This window comes from Tinamus guttatus, unplaced genomic scaffold (genome assembly GCF_059628265.1).
Source record: "Tinamus guttatus ecotype Peru unplaced genomic scaffold, ASM5962826v1 Tinamus_guttatus_pri_ptg000089l, whole genome shotgun sequence".
Lineage (NCBI taxonomy): Eukaryota > Metazoa > Chordata > Aves > Tinamiformes > Tinamidae > Tinamus > Tinamus guttatus.
This window is the reverse complement of record NW_028288623.1, coordinates 2,886,735-2,906,660: the sequence shown is the minus strand read 5'-3', so window position 1 is coordinate 2,906,660 and position 19,926 is coordinate 2,886,735. Positions and strand designations below refer to the sequence as shown.

General features: G+C 41.4%; 1 protein-coding gene across 1 annotated transcript in view; it reads right to left on the bottom strand.

The window, feature by feature from the left end:
* Positions 1–10,674, bottom strand: part of INO80 (INO80 complex ATPase subunit) — a 52,775-nt gene extending 42,101 nt beyond the window's left edge. The window contains exons 1-9 of the mRNA XM_088520499.1: positions 10,450–10,674; positions 9,405–9,571; positions 9,236–9,303; positions 7,536–7,697; positions 5,654–5,774; positions 4,100–4,314; positions 3,045–3,098; positions 1,325–1,528; positions 33–228 (exon numbers count right to left, since the gene is read on the bottom strand). Of these exons, the coding sequence (XP_088376625.1) occupies positions 33–228; positions 1,325–1,528; positions 3,045–3,098; positions 4,100–4,314; positions 5,654–5,774; positions 7,536–7,697; positions 9,236–9,303; positions 9,405–9,571; positions 10,450–10,592 (1,330 nt within the window). The 5' untranslated portion in view covers positions 10,593–10,674. The remainder of the gene's footprint in view (positions 1–32; positions 229–1,324; positions 1,529–3,044; positions 3,099–4,099; positions 4,315–5,653; positions 5,775–7,535; positions 7,698–9,235; positions 9,304–9,404; positions 9,572–10,449) is intronic.
* Positions 10,675–19,926: the final 9,252 nt, after the last annotated feature.

The following is a 19,926-nucleotide window of genomic DNA, read 5'->3' as shown; positions in this document are numbered from 1 at the left end:
GGCACAGGGAGCATCATAGATAGTTTGCTTACCATAATCTTCCTGGGTGATATTGACCACTACTCCTCCACCAATATCAATCTGCCTTTGAGTAGAGCTGTCTTCCAGTTTGCGTAGGATTTCCTCCTGTATTCCATCATGCCCAATATCACGTTTACGACTCATAAAATGAGCATATAATTCAGTCTGTGTGATCAGGAAGTTAAGTTTTCGCTGCTGCCTCTTAGCCTAAAAGAGTATTTAAAACAAACAAACAAACAAAAACTTAAGACAAAGGTTTAATATTTAAATTATAACTAAAGAATACATTCTAACAACTAATCTATGTAGATTGTATTATGTGCATTCCTATGATATCAGGATGCTAAATTACTGGTTGCTCATAAAAACATCAACTACCACCAAAAACACCTGTATCACCTATACTAAAATATAGAGATGTAATATACAACAAGCATTTTTTTTAACTCTGGAGTTATGGCAAACAGCACTATCATCTGATAAAAATAAGTCTGAAAGCTTTGTTTACATTATGGTTAGGAAACTGAACAGCTAAAAAAAACCCTCTCATGATGCTCAAAACATTCTACTATTTACTTAGTAAAGAAAAAATTGTGCTTATGAGCTGGTAAGAATGAGAGAACAGAGTAAAACAAGGGCATTTAAATACAGAACTAAATCAAAGGTATTCTGAAGCTCAATTTCAGCTCATCAGTGAAATGTAAGGCAACAACTTGTCAGAGAACTCTGGCAAGAAACATTTTTTTTTCTTAAACTCATCCCTTATTATCACGAAAGGAGTGCACAAAGCAGTCAGTTTGTGCTTTAAACAGCCAATGCAACAGTGATCACAGAAGTGTTTTCCACTCTTTGCACCCCAACACTTTCTCTAATGTCCTCCAGAACACTCACACAGAAGGTACATACAAATTAAATTACGTATACAGCAGAAAAAAAAAATCTGTGTGTATTAAAACACAGCTTGCTTCTGAATCCAAAACAATGAACAAACCATCACAAAAGGCTGGCCCTTGCTAACTGTTACGTATGTATGCCAGTGAGACACGTGTTGCTTGGACAACTAGTTCTTCCATTTTCATTCATTTATAAAGAACTTACACAGCTTGAAGGCTTTCTATTACATCTAGCTTGTATTGTGTAAAGAAGAATTGTGTAAAGAATTTGCAGATAGCATAAAATGTAACTGGAAAAGCACTGAAACAAAGCAAAAATCTGAAACTCTTAAGCTAAATTTAGAAATGATTTGAGCAACCCTTTGTCTTCTCAATAGGTGAATTATCTATAATTTGTATTTTTGCTGTACCTCTCTCATCTCCTCATCCAGCTTGCGTTGCTCCAGAGCCTCTTTCTCAGCTCGCTTGCGATGTTCTTTTTCGACCTTTTCATACTTTTTCCAGTAGAGAAGCATCTCCTTGGTAAGACGACGTGCCCGTGGTAGAGTTTCCTTACAGTTTTTCTGGGCCTGGAGAGCAGCTCGGCGTACCTCCCTCATGCACTGATGGGCAAGCTAGGGACAAATAAGGTTAGGATACAGAAGAAATACAGGAGGGTTTAAGGAAATCCACCAAATCATCATTTAATAACTGCCAAATCTGACCCTTTAAAAGATAAAACCTGTGATGCTTTGCTCAGATTTAGCACTTTCGAAATGAGGTGAGAGAACGTCCACTTCCCAAAACCTCCGGAAATGCATACAGGAGATAAGACCTAAAATCATTTTCAGTGGCTTGGTACTCTTTAGTTTTCACTGGCAGGTAGCTCTCTGAAAGGATTCGGGAGACCAGAGTTCAAGCCCTGCTTCCAACTCTTAGCTGTTCTAGACATTTTTCTGTGGTAACTCTGCGCTCTCACTGATTTAACCAGCTGCAGAAGTGGCAACCAGTGTAACTATTGTGTTGGTGTAATCCTATTCACATGCTAATACACTCAAAAATGCCGAGTAACCTGCAATTTTCCTAGCATCTCACAACAACATAATACCGTGTAATTTTTCATTCTGGAATAAATAAATTAAAACTATTGTCATAATGTTCCAATAAATATTTGGCTGTGATGTTTGTGACAGTCTTTTTTTCTCCAGTAAAATTTGCACATGAATAATTCTGTCACATGGAAATTTCAAATGATCACACAAAATGAAAATTAGGAAAAAAAGGAGGAATTTCACAGCTTCTAAATCTGCTGCTTTACTCACTTGCTAAAGTACAATTTATGATATTGACAAAAACAATAATCACAGTCTGTTTGCCCAGACATCACAAAGAAATCTCGTCTCAGCTAGCTATGGAGGAGTGCAAGAGGGAACCTACTACACAGACCAAAATTTCTTAAGATGCAGACATGCATGTCCTATTTCTTGCATCCCTTTCTCAGATAATGTGCCCTTTCTCAATAATGTATACACAGAATGAAAGTTTACTACATCTTCCTGTCTCTGATGATTCTCGACCATGTAGTTCATTACTTTTTCATTAGACATATAAATGAGTCAGGCATTTGAGTGTAACATTTAAAAAATGCTCAGAAAGCCATCACCAAATGTTCCCAAAAGCAAAGCCTTCTAGGTATAAACAATGAGATATCTCAGAGAAGATTTCAATGAGGAAATAAATTCTTTTACAATAATTTAAGTGGAAAATTGTTCTACTTTTAATCTCTGCTCCTATGTATAATCATACAGATTAATACATTTAATATTTTCAAGAGTACTGGCAAAACAGTGGCCAAAGAATTTCTAAAAGCTAGCGTATACTGAAGATTGATAGTATCAAAGATCAGTATATTAAAAATATGCAAATTAAATCTTCTGAAAGTCAAAAGAACCTCACGGAAGACGCTCATGTTTCCCATTTCATCTACTGCTTATGAAATTATACATCTAAAAAACAAAAAACTTTAACTGATAAATTAGTTCCACATATTGCCCTGCTAATGTAAGCAGTACAGTAAGAAACAAAAGAAATATGAAGAGGTTACTGCTTGCTTATTATATCCCACACAAGTAAAAGCTAAACAATGCTTACCTTTTTGCTGTTGGTTAGGAAGAGGTTGCGTGCTGAGGCTTTTTGCTTGAATGCCTATAAAAGAATATCTTAAAATCACTCCAAGAATAATGACTTCAAAATATTTTAAAAGATTATCCAGTCTTTAGAATGGTACGTGCCAACCTCAGCAATGCACACACTTGTATAACTGAGTACGTGTACTGTCAGTATTTTCGACCTCAACTGAAACAGTTTTCATCTTTCACAACTGAAGACAGAACGTAAACATTTTTCAACAGGAAGTATCTTACATATCTCCTTTTTTAGGATGATTTCTTTAGCTACCGTTTTTTCAAAGCAGTGCTCTCCTACTATGATTGAAGAAAAAAAAAAATCTGATGCTTTCTAAAAAGGTTAAGATTCATGTTCCTCATGGGACCAAAATTAGTCTTTTGAAAAAGGAAGGTATATCACACTGGGCATAGCCTCTGCTTGCTTTACAAGTTCATAAAGGATGATAAAGCCATCACTCATACTCAGTTTCCTAAAAATTCTAAGTGTGTTACTGCAGACTTCAAAAAGAAGGTCATAAGATCCATGCTGATCACCTCTCAGAGAACTAATGACAATGAACACAGCTCCCTATTTCAAATAGGCCTGAAGGTCCTTCTGTAAACGATCCAAATAATGCTTTCGCTAGGCAGCTTCTCAAGTGCCAATTTTCAAAAACAGTCAGTACTGAAACACTCCTGGACCGAACTTGAGGCAAGACCTAGATATTGGGTTGCTCTACACTGCTATACTGCAAGGTCACTATCTAATGAAGTTCACTATACTGTTCATAGAAAACATCTGGAGAGCCAAACAAAAGCAGTGGCAAAACACTACACGACCCACAGAGATATCATTGGTGATAAGTGATCTGAACAACCCTTTGCTTATGGATTACTGGGCATCCATTTGGCCATTGATGTCCAACAGAAAATCATGCCTCACTTTACTCTGTTTTTCCACATGTTAATACCTCACTAAATTAATCTTCATTTCACTTTTTTTTCCAACATCCCTGATCCAGAGCCACGGGGCAAGCTCACCTTCGGCAACTCCTTTTTCACTATGCTAAGCCACACTTTCCGCCGACGAGCATTAAGTTGCTCAATGCTCATATGTTTTTTCTTGGACCCTGGTGGTGGAGTATCATGAGAAAACTTGGCAAAAACTTTGGTCTGGTGGTGATGGTGGTGTGGTGATTCCTCCGAAGAGAGCTCTTCATCCCGTCTCCTCTTTTTCTTTACTTTTTTCAACTTGCCTGCATGGGAACAATGATTTCAAAATTAGTTTTGCTGCCAAATTCGAGAATCTTTTTTCTGTTTTTTTTTCCACATTTAGTCAGCTGCCTTTCCTAATTAAGCTGTCCTAGTTAATTTACATATGGAACAAAAAAAAAAAAGGGGGAAAAAGCTCAAACAACTTATCCATGTCCACCAATTCTGACACCATTAATTATTAATTTAATTAATTTAATTAAATATTTCCTCAGCATTGGTAATTGAATTATTTTCTTTTTTTTTTAATAAATAGAGTGGTAAAATTCAAATCTTTTTTGCAAGGAAACATGACATAAAAGTTAAAAATATCTGTGATCTGGTATAATGCTTCTTGCTCTGTGGCAAATTCTACTTAAAAATACTTAAAGATAACAAGATCGGCATTTAATGGGTAAGTCTGAAACCAAACTCAGCATCAGTTGAGAGTGCAGCCCGTGTTACCACTTACTAAAGACACCCACTTTCAGAAAGAACTACCAGATTCTGGTATAGGATTAAAAACACTCTTTGAAAGTATGTAAAACTATGGATGCTACAAGATTAGTGAAGAAAAAAAATATACACAGTTGTGTGCAAGGAAGTTGCAGGAAGTTCGGAAGGAAGGAAGGAAGAAAGCTCAAAATAGTCTCCCTAAAACACAGCTCAGGCTTTAAGTAGTTACACTGGAGAGAACTCATTTTACATTGACAGTTCACAACCTTCTCTTTCTACTTCCTTACAGATTAATAGCTGCTGCCAGCTTGATCAAGAAAGGAAATTGTACTTCCTGGCAAACACGCATCTGAGAAACTGCAGCTGAGAGGTTGCAGAAGTTATTCTATTTTAATTCATATTGGAATTCAATTTCCAGTTCTCTCTCATTTCCAGAAAACAGTCTCACTCCCTATTGTTTCTTGTTCACTAGAATCATGAATCCAGGATTAACTGTATCAGGCATTGAGTAATTTCTCAATATGTGTTTTTCAAGGAGCTTTCACATTTTAAAAACTCTTGAGCAAATGGATCATGATATGCAACAGCATTTGTGGATTCTAAAATACTGCCAAGCAATGAAGCAGGCTACAAAGTGATTATGCCATGATGCTTTCATTCTAGATCCAGAGGTCTGCAAAGAAACTCTAAACCCATGAACTCTAAAATGACACTATTTTGTTCAGCCTCACTTTCTAGAAACCACAATAATAGCATAGTGTTTTCTGATAATTTGGCAGACTGAAGATTAGCTTTCCATTTGTCACCAAAAAGTTTTGAATAGGTAAGTTATCGGAAGGAAACCCTGAAGAAAATAATCAGTTAAAAAGAGAAGATCAGTGATTTTACCTTTTATTTTTTTCTCCTCTTTGAACTTCTTTTTCTTGGGCCCTAGCAGGTGGCGCTGCTGCTCATAGTAAGGATCATGTGTGGAGAGCAATCCTGCACTGTAGTACTGATACTGCTGCAACTGAGGTGGATATAAATAGCATGATAATGGAAAAAGATATAACAAATAAAGACAGCAAATAAACAAGTTCAAATCTTGACCATAAATAAGAGATCAAAAAAATTTAGCATTGCTATCAAGGATCATGAAGTGCCCAAAGTGAAGCCAATGATCCAGAGGCACTCCCTAAAGCTCTACAGAGGGAACCGAAGTGACCCAGTTAAACAGAAGAGGCAGAGCAGGCAGTTGACCTTACAATTTCAAATCATACTGCTCGCTCTCTTAACACGTGGGTGCTACCCAGCAAGAAGCATGGTACATATAGTGGTCCAGCTGAGGACTTCTATCCGTTTTGCTTGTATTTCCGTATGACATATCTGCTCTATTTGTTGTATCAGAAGGTGTGAGAAGACTGAGTTAGATAAAAGGCATTTAAAGCACTTCCATGAGAGCAAGTAACTTGTAACATTCAGTTCTCAAAGAAAAGTACAGAGACTCCAATAGTTTTTGGCAACTGTTAAAAAGGTATTTTCCAAGTGTTACTCAAATAAAATATTAAAGAACCATAAACAGGTTACACATAAAAAGGGAATTTTTTGAATTGCGATCCCTTTAATTAACTTTTTACAACTGAGGACACTTCTAAGTTAATATAAGATTATTGAAAAGCATACCAGCATACGGAGTAACCAGCAACAAAAAAAGATGTTTAGATAGATGCGTTTCCCCCACCCTCTCTTCTATATACTACTGATGTGAAACCACTCTGGCTTCTTCCACTAGATATTATTTCTCAGCAGTCCGGAAATGAACATCCGTAAAATCTAACAAAAACTCTAGCCTGTGTGAAAATTGGATATTTGAATATTTTTGTAATGATGTAATATTTCAAGACCCTAACACAATGTGTGTTTACAATTTAATGAGTAAACAAGGAAATGATGTGGACAGAAGCAAAGACTTGGGTGGGAAAATTCTATTTCTTCACTCTTCTGGTGAAATTTTCAAGGAACGTGAGATAAAAAGGCAAATATACGTTTCAGAAGCATCCTCTAATAGACAAATAGGATGACTTCCTTCACCTCGCTCTCACTTTCTGGTGAAATTCAAACAGCAACAAAAATGTTGGCAAAGTCCTTTACAATAAGCAGGAATATAATATTAGAACAGCCCCAGAAACTGGGGGAAAAATGCAGAAATGCATCAGCAGAAATTTTCTTGCAAGGAAGAGAAGAAAATGAGAATATGAAAAGAAAATCTAGAACAGAAAAGAGAGGTAAGAAAGAAAACCAGGAAGACGCAGAAAACCCAAAATATTCAGAAAAAAACAGCAGGAAGAAAACTAGGAACTCCCTTTCAATAAGATAAGTATCACCTTACTACTGCCCCCAATGATTATGCAAATATATTGCTTTAAATACCCAATTTTAGTCTTGAGTAGGATAACGACTATGCACAGCATTTCACACACATGACACTGTTATTGCATTCTCGCTCCAGTGAATGGGCAGAACACTGTGGAAACTATATATATACACACATACACCAGTACTGCTTACATAGCTTGAGAGGTTGCCAGCATAAGGGATCAGCAACTTTCTAAACTGTATGTAATTAGTTAAATTACACTGGTCTTCAACTGATGCTAGACTTTTCTAGATTATGAAAAAAACCAGGATATTTTCCAGTCCACAGAACATTACAACTTTTCCAGAAAAATCTAAGTGTGGTCAAAAAAAAAAAAGCACTTATCAAGAAAATACAAACAATCTGGGTATTTACCTCTTTGTCTTTGCTATATTTACTTTGATGCAATTTCTTATATTTGTGTAATCGCAGCATATTGTGAAGCTCCTCCCTTGAAAGAGAAAATTCTTCTTCCTCCTCTCCATCTTCATCACTTGGTGAATCTGTATCGCTGGAGTCATCACTCAGAAGGATGCTCTGAAAAGAATAAATAAAGACTAGTTTAACAATCCCAAGTCCTATATCAAAAGGTTTGTTTAAGCAGAATATTTGAGCCTTCACAAGGCCTTAGCACTTACAATGTGTTTCCCATCTGAAATGCCTCAAGTATGAAACAGTTTTCTGAGATACAGTACTGTATAGCAGTTAACCTAATACAGCTATTTTCTGGTGGCTCGGGAGGTACTTCTCTTTCAGTTTTGTATGCTAAAACTGATTGCCAAGAGGTCAGACAAGAGCCAGAACTGATGCATGGCATGCAGCTGGAAGTGGGAGCACAACAGGCCAAATAATGCACTTGCAAATTATATGCACTTTCCTACCCCCTTTGCATTATTTGCCCTGTTGTGCTCGCACTGCCAGCTGCATGCCATGCATCAGTTCTGGCTCTTGTCTGACCTCTTGGCAATCAGTTTTAGTAAAGGGGGTAGGAAAGTGCATATAATCACATATCACAAAATTCCCCTCCTTGTAATCAGGTCTTTTTTTATTGCTGGGGGAAAAAAAAAAAAAAAAAAAAGACTTGGGGGACCATGGGGAGCCAAAATGGTTTATTTACAAGAATATAATTTCAACTAGAGATAAAATTACAATGAAGGTGCAAAGATGGATAAAACCATTATTCCATTTTGTCCTTCCTTCCTCATTGGACTTTGTGCTGAGTTCATCTTAGAAACAAACATTTAACTGAGTCCTGTATGTCCATGTAACATTTAATAACAGCTCATTTTAATTTGTACAGTGTACTAAAACTACTTCAAGTTTCTGAAGGCATACTCATCGTGAAACTTAACTAAAATGTAGCTGCTCACAAAACAGAGAAGACTACTGTCCATTTTGTTACACAATGGAAATGAAAGACACGAATCTACAGAGACTATAATTTTATCTTGTTCTTTGCAAGACCTAATACAATATTTACTCTCCACTGTCAAATACTCTTTCTTTCCCTCTCCAAGACGAGGCCTCTGCAGAACACTTTCTTTTAGTAGGTGTTTTTAATATATACAAAAGCAATCCTTTATTAGCAAGGGTTGCTAGTTACATTTACAGAAGAGGAGAGGGAAAAAAGTGGAGCAAAGAGTTCAACATAGGGCAGGAGAAAAGAATTCGTTTGGAGCCCTTTTCAGTGACCTACAAAATATTACATTACACAGGTGCTCATACATTTTTTTCAATGTGAGATTTTGCATCAGTTAAGATGACACCAGATCTTCTTCAGGTAGCTCTTAAACACATACGTCTAGCTTTCTAGGTTCTCAGTGGTAAATATAAAATTGAAGAACTATCGAAATGATCATAAAAAAATTACTGTATTTGAAAATTATATTTGTGATAATACTTTGACCAGAGCTAAATGCTTTTTCTTGTTGCTGTCTCCTTTCTTAAACATTTGGATCATCATGATTCGCAAGGGATGACAATATGGAACTACTCGTTTACCACTATGTGAAGTGTATCACTGACGGTCTACTCATATATTAAATAACAGCTACATTTCTTGCCAATATTCTTACCTTCAGCCACTTTCTGCTTTTCTTCAGTTTGGAAAAGTTATACAAATTCCCCTTTTCAGACTTCGGTTCTGTTCAGAGGGAAAAAAAAATATAATCGATTTCTTAAGAAATAACATTTTTTCCCACCTTATCCCACAATAAGCAGAGATTCAACCTGCTGTGTGTCTACCTGGCTGCAATACTCCATTCAGGGAATGGGTGTTCAGCATCCCGGAATTTCCCGCTCCAGAAGATTCTCCAAGCAAAGAATTTGGAGGCTCTTCCTTAACTTGCATCAGGGGATCCCCAGACTGAGGCAGCAAAGGATTGTCATCCAGCCCATCTTCACTTTCGTCACTGCAATAAGATACGTAATATGGTCAAAATGAGAGGGAAACATTCAAAAGAGAAGATTTCTATGATACTTTCTTACATGTGGCCACTTTTCTAAGGTTAGAGAATTTAGGAGGTTGCAGGCATAATTATACACTTTGGAAATTCTGCTGGTAATAACTTCCTGGTAAGCCCTTTCAGTGGCAGTTAAAAATAAGGCCAGCCTGGCTATGCTATCAACCCACATCCTCAGCCTCTAACAAGGTACTTGAGAAGTGTGCATCTAGCAATGAACGGTAGTGTTGAGTCAAACCAAAGCACAATATTGCCAGTCTCAACACAACTGTACATATAATATATACAGCACATACTTCTTTTTGTATTTATCTTATCGTGTGCCTCTAATATACCCTTTATCATTACCACCCAGTTTTCAGTTCTGCAACTCTACTGTTCCAAAACTTAAATGAAACTGAAAGCAAATTGTTTCAGGGTAGAAACTTCACCTCGATGACTCATTTCTCGATGACAGAACTTACTTTCTTCTACATAAATTCTGCATCTTACAATAGTGTTTGCATTTCACTTATGGTTATGTGCCAGTTCCATGAAAGATTAACTCGATGCTTGTTCATCCTGCTCTCTGCAGATGAAGAAACTTTAGGCCACTCAACTATGTAAAACAGCCTTATAAAACTGTGTTAATTTGCATTCAGGCTGGCAATATTCAGAAATATCGATATGAGGTAAGAGAAGGAACAGTACAAAATCTTTACAGGAAAAGATTTTTATAGTGAAAAAGTCATTTTTAAACCCTTATTAGAGTGTTGCCTTGAAACAATGCTAAAAATATGCTTGTCTTTCTTCATTATTCCCAACTAAAAGCAGAGAGCTTTGGGTACCTAGATATACTCCTGTTGAAGATGGCAGAGGTCTGTCGCAGGAACTGATCCAACCGCAGAGCTTTCTCCAGGTACTGCAGATAAAGGGGTTTTGCCAGCTCTGAGCAGCTGCCATCCTCCCTGGCGCCCAGCTCTGAGGCCATAGAACAAACTTCTTCTCATGCACGGATGCCTCCAAATGCACAACTGTTAACAAGAAATATCACTATCGTCAGCACCTTAGAAAAGAAAGAGTTAGGTGAACAGACAATACCCACTGCCTGAGTTTTAAATGTCCAAGTGCTAAATGCTTCACAGAACACATGACCAGAAAAGTCCCTGTCTACAAGCTTTGGTTTGCAGCTAATGGTATGTTGAACAAACAGAAATTCACATCAAGACTTCCACCATAATATTAATGTAGCCAAAAATTAGATTTTTAGTCTTCTCTTTTATGAATTTGCAATGGATTTTGAATGGAACAAGCATTGCACTGACCTAGTTTGATAATCCAAATGATTTGCTTTAACAAACAATGATGTAGAAATAAAAAGTACAATGAACCCAGTCCTTGAACATCAAAACTGAATTATCACTATTAAAAATACCATTCTTAATAGTGAGGGCGGCCATGTATCATACAAAACATGTAATTGATTATTTTCAAGTTGAGCCATATATCTAAATTTACTCCAAATAGGAACACTGAAAATATCAGGTGTTTTTACAATTCAATCTGCAGCTTCGTCTGTACATTCCTTAGACTCTATAGAGCCTATGACCCTTCCTTTATTCAAAAGCAGCGCTACTCTCACGGTACTCAGAAATAGCTACCTGTGCACTAACAAGCTACAAATACTTGGGAGAAAAAAAGAAGTTCCAATTGAAAATACAACTATCAATATTAACGAAAGAAGTAATAATTTGCAATTTATTAAATGGTTTTTCCAATACAATTTTTCAATACGAATTTTAAACAGACCACATTAGCTTTCACATTAGCACATAGATTTAAATAATAAAAAAAGCCTTTCTGATTTTTATCTTCACTTGCCCTTGGGATTTGATTCTCAAAAGAAGAAAAACCAGCCCACCACATTTGCATGAAGTTACCAAAACATTCTATTGCTCTGTCAACTACATTTCTGTTTTTCTTCGATTACAAAAGATGTCTTGATGATTAGGAGTAATAGTGGAAAAGATAATGTTAAATACATTTATTTCCAAATTCAAAACTGCTACTATAAAAATGAAAGTGCTGCCAATGGTCTAAGTAGGATAATAGTTACTAATGAATGAAGGCTTTCAGCTTAGGCTTTTGTCTCTGCTGGATGACAAAAATGAAAACCATCAGCTTTTGAAAGATTTATTAGATTACCCGTTCTTCTAAAGTGTTCTTCTGGTTTGTATCAGATTTCTAAAATACTAGAAAACCTGAAGCCAACTTCACACTCTAATCTACTCCAAAGCATTTTATAAATATTAAATTACTGAACTGTTTCAAGCTTATACATGCAAAGACATAAGATAAGCTTTAAGGTCTTCAGATTGCTGTTTATGCACACAATCAGTCACTAGCTTTTGCCAAGTTTCTTACTCTTGAAAACTACAAATCAGTTTCAGAATTCCTGAAATTACAAAAAGTCAAGATTAACTAACTACTACCTGGAGCCTAAGAGCTGTTGTTGAACAGGAGCCCACCCTTTTTTTAAACAAAAAACTAGAGAAGAAATATCCATCCATCCAGAAGAAACAACAGCAGCCTGTATGTTTTAGATATCATCATCATTTAAAAATGAATTTTAGACTGAAGTTGTCTAGGTTGAATTTTCTATATGCTAGATCTTCTTACACCTGACAGAAATAGAACGAATGACCTCTGTTATGAAATACCTGTTTCCAGCAGAGGTTAACAGCCAGAACAAAGCACCGGGAAGGCTTCCCTATGAAAAGGGGATTAAGATTTGTGTTTTCCAAGCCTTTATTTATTTCTGAGGCTTTCATCTTGTGTTTTATTCCTTAACACCCATCTGTAAAAAAACTAAACCCAAAGACTGCCTTCCAACCCACAGCACCACAAGGAAAGTAACGAGGTTAGGAAAAGAGAGGAAGTCTTAACCTAGTGCCCCCGGCAGAAAAAAAAACAGAAGAGGGCAGGGGAAGGGGAAGGCAGAAATAGTAAAGGACATTAAGAAAGTGGTTCTCTGAGATCACCAATAAAAACAACAAAGAGGCCTGATACAATTCCTCATATCAAACCAGAAACAAAACACGGTGACCCCTTTTATGGCTGCATTTCAAAGTGCATCCCTAAACAAGAAATAGCATGTGTTACATAACTATCATATTACTCTAGTCTCCCAGCCAAACCGTCACGTGCAAGTACGATGCTTTACGGTTTTGCTCAGAACCATAAGGCATCTTTGAGCTGCCTGCCCTTTGCAGAAAAGCTCCTTCCGAAAAGTTGAGTAACGCTGCTTGTCCTTGAAGCACTGCAGGAGAGACCTGCCTGAGGGGGCACTAAGCAACGTGGCATCCTTTGGCTTCCCTGCTGCTGGGGAAGCTAACAGGTTTGCCAGGCTCTTTTGCACTCCACCATATGTACAAGCCTAACAGGAAAAATAAAATAAAAGGAAAGAAAAATAAGATAAATTTAACTTCAACTTTTTAATTACAAGACAGCAAGCAGGCTGCAGGCAGAACACACCCAGCTGGACTCCTGGTCTGAACTGATTAACTGGAGGCTTTCGGAGCTGCTCAGATGTGGCTGCCCAAGGGCTGCTCCGGGCCGGCGCTGCCGCCCGCCTGCCCCGCGCGGAGGCAGCGCAGGGAGACACCCAGCAGAACGCGCAGGGTAAGGCGAACCGACGAGAAGACGACACCATCAGATGTGTTCGCTAACTAGAAGATTAAGGCATTTCCTCTGGAGCGGCTCATTCCTATGGCACTGAGTTCCCAGGTGTCTACAAAAGCTAGGAATAACTGCGAGACCAGCAAAAAGTGAGTTTTCATTCAGTATTTTGATACATTAAATTCCTCTTTCTTTTGTCTACTACAAGATGTGCCAAATACCCAACTCACACATACTTTCAGCAAATAATTACGTTCTTTAGTATTACTTCTCAGATCAGGAAACCTCACAAAGTCCTTCTCGTGCTTGCATAATAATTTATACTCTACCCAAAGAAAAAGTGGAAACTTCTGCCTGTGTTCTACTTGGATTTTCCCAAGAGGCTCCTGGAGCTCAACAGTAGCCTTAAATGTAACAACAGTGTCCAAAACAAATTTAGTAGAAGCGTTAGATGGGCACAGAGAACAGTTCAGCCCTTGATTCAGTCTTTTCTTTATTTATATACCACTAGTTGCACAGTGCTTCTCCGCTGATCAAAGTAGTAACAAAGGAAGCTCACCTACAGCTATCTCCTCCTCTACTCTTCTGCTCCTATTATACCTTTTAAGAAACAAGGATTTCCAATGGCTGAAAATGCCCAAAAGAGACACACACAACAGCCTGGTCCAGTGCAGTAGGTAAAAGGGTTCAGGAAATCAAAGACGTTGTCTCAGAGGATTTAAATGGCAATGACATTCACTCCACTTTTGTTTGCCGTCTTTGATGCAAACCCACTGCGCTGACTGCTCAATTTAAGGAGGACTGCAGAAATACTGCTTTTTCAAAAGGTTTTTAATTATTGGCAGCAATGTTTAGATAATCACATTACAGGTGGTAAAATGACTGGATGCTACCAAGCAATGGTTCAACTATCATCACTTCCTTGCTAATAGGTTCCTATATCACACCAAGTTTCAGCAGCCAACTGGGTAGAGTTGCTTGCCCCCCCTGCTCTTCTTCCCCAGAGTAGCAACAGGTTAGGAATCAGCACCGGGATGTAAATAGCTGGAGTACTAGGTGGCAGGCTGGCACCTCCAGTTCCCTAACATTCATGCTCAAGCATAAGCTCACACAGATACTAACTGCATCATGAGGCCCTTTAAATTATTAAACGAACAAGTAAAACACTGCCAGAGGGGTTTGAAATCAGCTACTGGCTTCATGTAAATGACCTTCAGACCTTTAAAATGATCTATTCTTTACAGCCCTAAGCTCATTTTTAAAGTCTTTCCCGTTCTGTTTTAAATCACCTTGCTGAGTTAAACACTAAGGAAGGCCGAGTTTTTTTGTTGTTGTTTTATTTATTTTTCATGTCAGTCCATTACAATGTGCAGCCAGTAAACAAATACCCAGCTTTGGAGAAGGCTCCTCCAATGACATCTTCACAAAGCAGAGCTGTTTTCTAACAAGGTTTCCAAGTTTTCTGCCCACTGACCCTGCAGCAACCAAACAGCAAACACCCTGCTTTCATGAGGCAGCTGAGCTTTCAAAGCAGACTCTCCTAGTTTAACAAGTACCTGCTTCTGAAGGGAAGTATCAGTACCACCAGCATCAACCTAAAAGGGCAGCCCCATAAGCAGCAGCCCCCCAACTCAGGGCTCCTGCCCAGCCGTGCACTTTGCAAGGCTGCTTCAAACAGGACTTTTCCTCCAAGAATCCATTTTTTTGAGCTGCCCCACACCCCTTTGCTCAGTGGCTTTACCTCAGGCAAGGCCTACTTTTTCCCCTCTTTGAACCCAAGGATGACAACAGCCACTAGAATAAATAACAACATCCTAACCCAGGGCACACAGGAAAAAACAAGCCACCAGGGAGCTGTAGGGCCCAAGGTACTGGCTAATCCACACTACCTGTTCGTAGACAAATTAACAGGCAAACTAGTTCAGATGGTTTCTCTCACCATGCGCTAGCAGCACACGCACTCACATACTCAGTGTTATCAGCTAGCAGGAGACCACAGTTACCTGACCAAGCATTTCAGAGAAAAAAAAAAAAAAACTTTTAAAAGCACAATTTCTCAGCTCTTTTCATTTTAATTTTTCTAAGAACCCCGATGGAACACTTAAGTGGGCAAAAAGTTGAAATGAAGTGTACATCAGGAAAATATGCCTCTCTCATGTGTGTTTCCATCACTGAAAGCCCTTACGCATACAGCAGAATTAAGAACTGAAGTAATGAGTGAGAACATAACCTGCTACAGGATTAAGTTCCCTCAGGATTTTAGCAGACTTGTGTTTTTTTTTATTTTTCCATTGGACTTTTCATGCATTGTATTTTTGATACCAACTTATCAAGAGATTTTCCAAGATAATAAGAACACTCAAGATACTTTTCTTTCTTGAAGAAATCAAAAACTGAGCCATACAACTCTCTATCAAAATAACAATGCAAGAATTAGCCTCAGTAGTAGTAACACTTCCAGGATAACCTTGACACAGAAACATACACACAGTAAATATATAGAAATCTTAGAAAACATACATCCAGCAGTAGCATTAGTTAATTTTTTTTTTGGGGGGGGGGAGGCCCCTTTTTTTTATGGGCAAAATATCTAACACAAAAATGTCATGGCACCAAAGAGTTTTAATTGGCGTTTCACTTGGAGAATTATATACTCATCTTCCATCTTGCACCTGCCTTGTATCTCGTCTTGATAAGCATTAGTTAAACTGACAACCCTTTTCTGCAGTGCACTACATGCTGGGTCTTAAATACGAGGGCAATGGTCATATCATTTTTTAAAAAACATTTATATGGTAGGAAATCTATTAAGCAAAAATTTGATATATAAGAGATCATTATTATTAAAAAAAGTTCAAAAAGTAAAAGAAGTTTAAAAAGTTAAAAAAGTAAAAAATATATTTCATATGAACTTAAAGCCCTTGGTTCCATTAAATTCCAGTTGATGAATAAAACACATGTATATAAAACTGAAGAACAAACTTCCATTTTTCCAATTTGAAACAAACAAACAAGAAAAAACAGAAATAATTTTAATTTACAGTGAAAAATACAACTGAAATCCTGAGGAAATTCAGTTAAAAATAGATACTAGCTGATATGGAGCTCTTTGCTTTGCTATCTTACTTTTGTGGTAGTGTTTCATAGTTTTCCAAGGAATGAGACAGCATTTCATTGATCTCACTTCCACCTTTTAATGGCTTGCAAATACAGAGATGTAGAGCCAGTAGACACCAGCTTTGGGCTAACTGCAGAAGCAGCAGTTGCGGATGGGACTCAGTGTATTTTATGTGTATTTCATATATATATATATATATATATATATATATATATGTATATACACACACACACAAAGAAGAAAAAAAAAAGCTACAGAGCTCTACATAAATTTTATTAGCAGTAGGTAGGCAAGTGAATCACGGAATACCTTAAAAGGTGGGTATGAAGCCACCACACACAGAAGCTGGGAAGCCGCAGCTGAGCTGCCTGTTTAAACCCCTACAGACAGGAGGGGAAATGACGAGGCCGAGCGCTGGGCCGGGAGCGGCCGCGTCCCCACGTCCCCACGTCAGGAGTCACCCAGAGGCAGCAGCGGTTGCCCCGAGACACGGCCAGGGCCCTCGCTCCTCCTCCTCTCCCTGCCCGCACCCAGCGCAAGCGGCGCCGAGGAGCTGCTGGCTCGGCCTTTCCTTCCCCCTACGCGCAAAAAGGGAACCATGCGCGAGGGGGGCCCACGAGGCCCAGTCTGGCTCTCGCCACCTCCACCACACAGAACTCAGCTTGTCAGGCAGTTTGCTCTTGCTGCGGGATTTACAGCTTATTTATTGCATTTATACCCACATGGAACCAAGCTGGCTAATTTAAATAGTCATGAAATGCAAGGCAGTATTTTAAGCAACCTTATGATACACATGCAAGAGATGGGCTGGGTCCAGAATTAAAGGAATCATTGTTAGAAACTGGAGAAGGATTTAAGTTATAGCCCTATTTCTTACGCTTTTCCCTATCTGCTCTGTACTTTTATCAATCCCAGGCTATGACAACACACTCATATGCACGCGCATTAAGGGAATGACCACGTATCACAGTCAAGTAACATCAAGTTGAGTTTTGGTGATGAACAGGCACATTAGGTGTGCTGCGTAAACCCCACAGACCCGATTATCTGTACGCTAAAGGAAGAGCACAAGCCCAATACAACACGTAGGGGGTTTCACTGTGGGAGAAAAAGACTTCACTTGCACCATCGTGTAGACACAAGGGTAAAAACAACCTGAAGAAATTGGTCGCTACCTGACAGAACAACACAAACTGAAAAGGTGGATTATTAACGTGTGCAGCAACACTGCTAAGACGCAGATTTACCACAGAGCAACAGCACCGGGGTTAAAAAAAAAAAAACACAAGCAAATAAAAATAATAATAAAAGCACCGCGTTAAATAATCATTAACGAGCAAGGCAGCTGGCGGGTGCCGTTCGCAGTGACCGGGCCCCGGGCGCCAGCGCGGCTCCCCCGCGGCGCGCGCCACGCTCCGTCCCCGCAGCCCGGGGCGGCCCCGGCGGGGGCAGCGGCGCCGCCGCGAGGGCGCCGGGCCGGGCCGGGCCGGGCCGAAGTTCCCCTCGGCACCTGCCGCCCGGCAGCGGCGCCGCGCGGCGCGCCCGGCCGCGGGGCCCCCCCGCCGCGCCAGGCTCCCCCGGGCCCGGGGCGGGCCGCGCTGCCATGTGACAGCGCGGGGGCCCCGCGGCCACCCCCGCCCCCGCGCCCCGCAGCGGCGCCCCCTCCCCCCGCGCGCTCCGCTCCGCCGGGGAGGAGGCGGGGGGAGCGGGGGGGGGGGGCGCCGGTACCGGGCACCCGCGGGGGGCGGGGGGGGCTGGGGACCTGCGCCTTTAAGAAGAGGCCCGGCTGCTGCGGCGGCCGCACGGCGGGGGGGCGAAGCCGCGGCCTGGCCTGTCCGGGCCGCTCCGCTCCCCGCCGCCGCCTCCGCGGCCCGTGCCGGGCTGCGCGGCCCGCTCGCCGCGGGGCTCACCTGGGTGGCGGCGCGGGCGGGCGCGGCGGCGGCGGCGGGGGGCTGGGGGCTGGGGGTGTCGCGGGGCTCAGCGCCCCGCTCGCTCCGCCCGGCCTGCGGCGCGGCGCTGGCGGCGCTGCCGCTGCCCGTGTCCTGCGGCGGGGCCCTCTCGGCTCCTGCCTCGCCAAGATGGCGCCCGCGCTCCTGCTGAGGAGGAGGCGGCGGCTGCGGGCGCTGGGACGGCGGCGGCGGCCACTTTCGCTCACTGAGAGGAGAGGAGCAGGGACACGGGGAGCCATGGCGGGGGGGAGGAGAGGCGCCATGCCCAGGCCTGAACAATCGAGCCCCGCGCGCCCTCCCGCCGCCCCGGTACCGCACCTGGCCGCCGCCGCGCCGCTCGTGCCGCCGCTGCCGCCGCCCGGCCCCGCAGCCCGCGCCGCGGGGGCCATGGCTGCCCGCAGCCCGCGCGGCCCCCGCGCCCATCGATGCGCTCCCGCGGCCGATTGGTAGAGCCTGGCCGTGACGGAAATTGCCGAAGGGACTCGGGCGAAGCGGCCGGGTGAGACAGCAAGTCTCGCGTGAGGGAGGCGGCAACTCTCGCGAGGGTTGGTGGGGAGAGGGTGGTGCCGCGGGGGAGGGGGGGGGTGGTGCCAGGGCGGGCGCGTGCGTGGGGGAAGTGACGCGCGGCCGCCCTTGGCCCGCCGGAAGGGCGGCGGGAGGCGCGAGGAGACCCTCTCCGCGGCGCAGGGCGGAGGCCGCTGCGGAGCAGGCCGAGGTGGCGCCGCGGCGGCGCTTTGGGCCGTGCGTGGCCCTGGCTCTGCCCCCGCGGCGGCCGCAGCCGCGCAGCGTAGGGAGCGCCCCGCGCAGCAGCAGCAGGAAAAAGGCCAGGCCCCTCCGCATCTCCGAGGGGCGCCATGAAACAGAGGGAAAACGCTCAAGGTGAACTTATATTTCAACCTTACTTTATTTTTATAAACAGAGACAAAGAAACTCTACCGTTTAATTACAAAACACAACAGAGGTTAAAAAATAAAAAAATAAAAAAAAAACACACTACACTGTGCACAGACAACAACTTCGAGAATTTTTGGTACCACTCCCAGGAGCGCACAAGTTTTACCTCTAGTTTCAAATAAAGATCTACTTAAATAGTGCTAGTTTAGTACTTAGGAAAAAAAAAGTTGCTCTTACCCTAGCAATACTAAAGAGACAAAATATACAGACATAGCAGGAGCACAGCAATCCGCAGTTAAATAAGGTTAAATGTTACATGAAGTTAAATAAGAAGCCCATGCTCAGACACACAGACTTCATCTTCCCCTTGCAGCCTGGCTTATCTTCACATCTGCAGCCTGGTGCCCAAGTGGTTCTGCAATCAGCTAACAGGCCATGTGACCATTACCTGCTCTCTGCTTCACTGGTGCTCACAGATCACTTAATCACAACCCTGAGAGCCTTCCTTACACTAAGTGCTCTCCACTCTTTTTGAAGTACTTTAACTCCCACACACCCCACTTTTAAACATATTTAAATATATGTATATAGATTCAGAATTTCAAACACCAAAAATCTTCAGTACTGTTGTTCTAAGTCAAGATACAGTAACACATTAAAAGTGTTCCCAGACTCAGAGCGGGTCT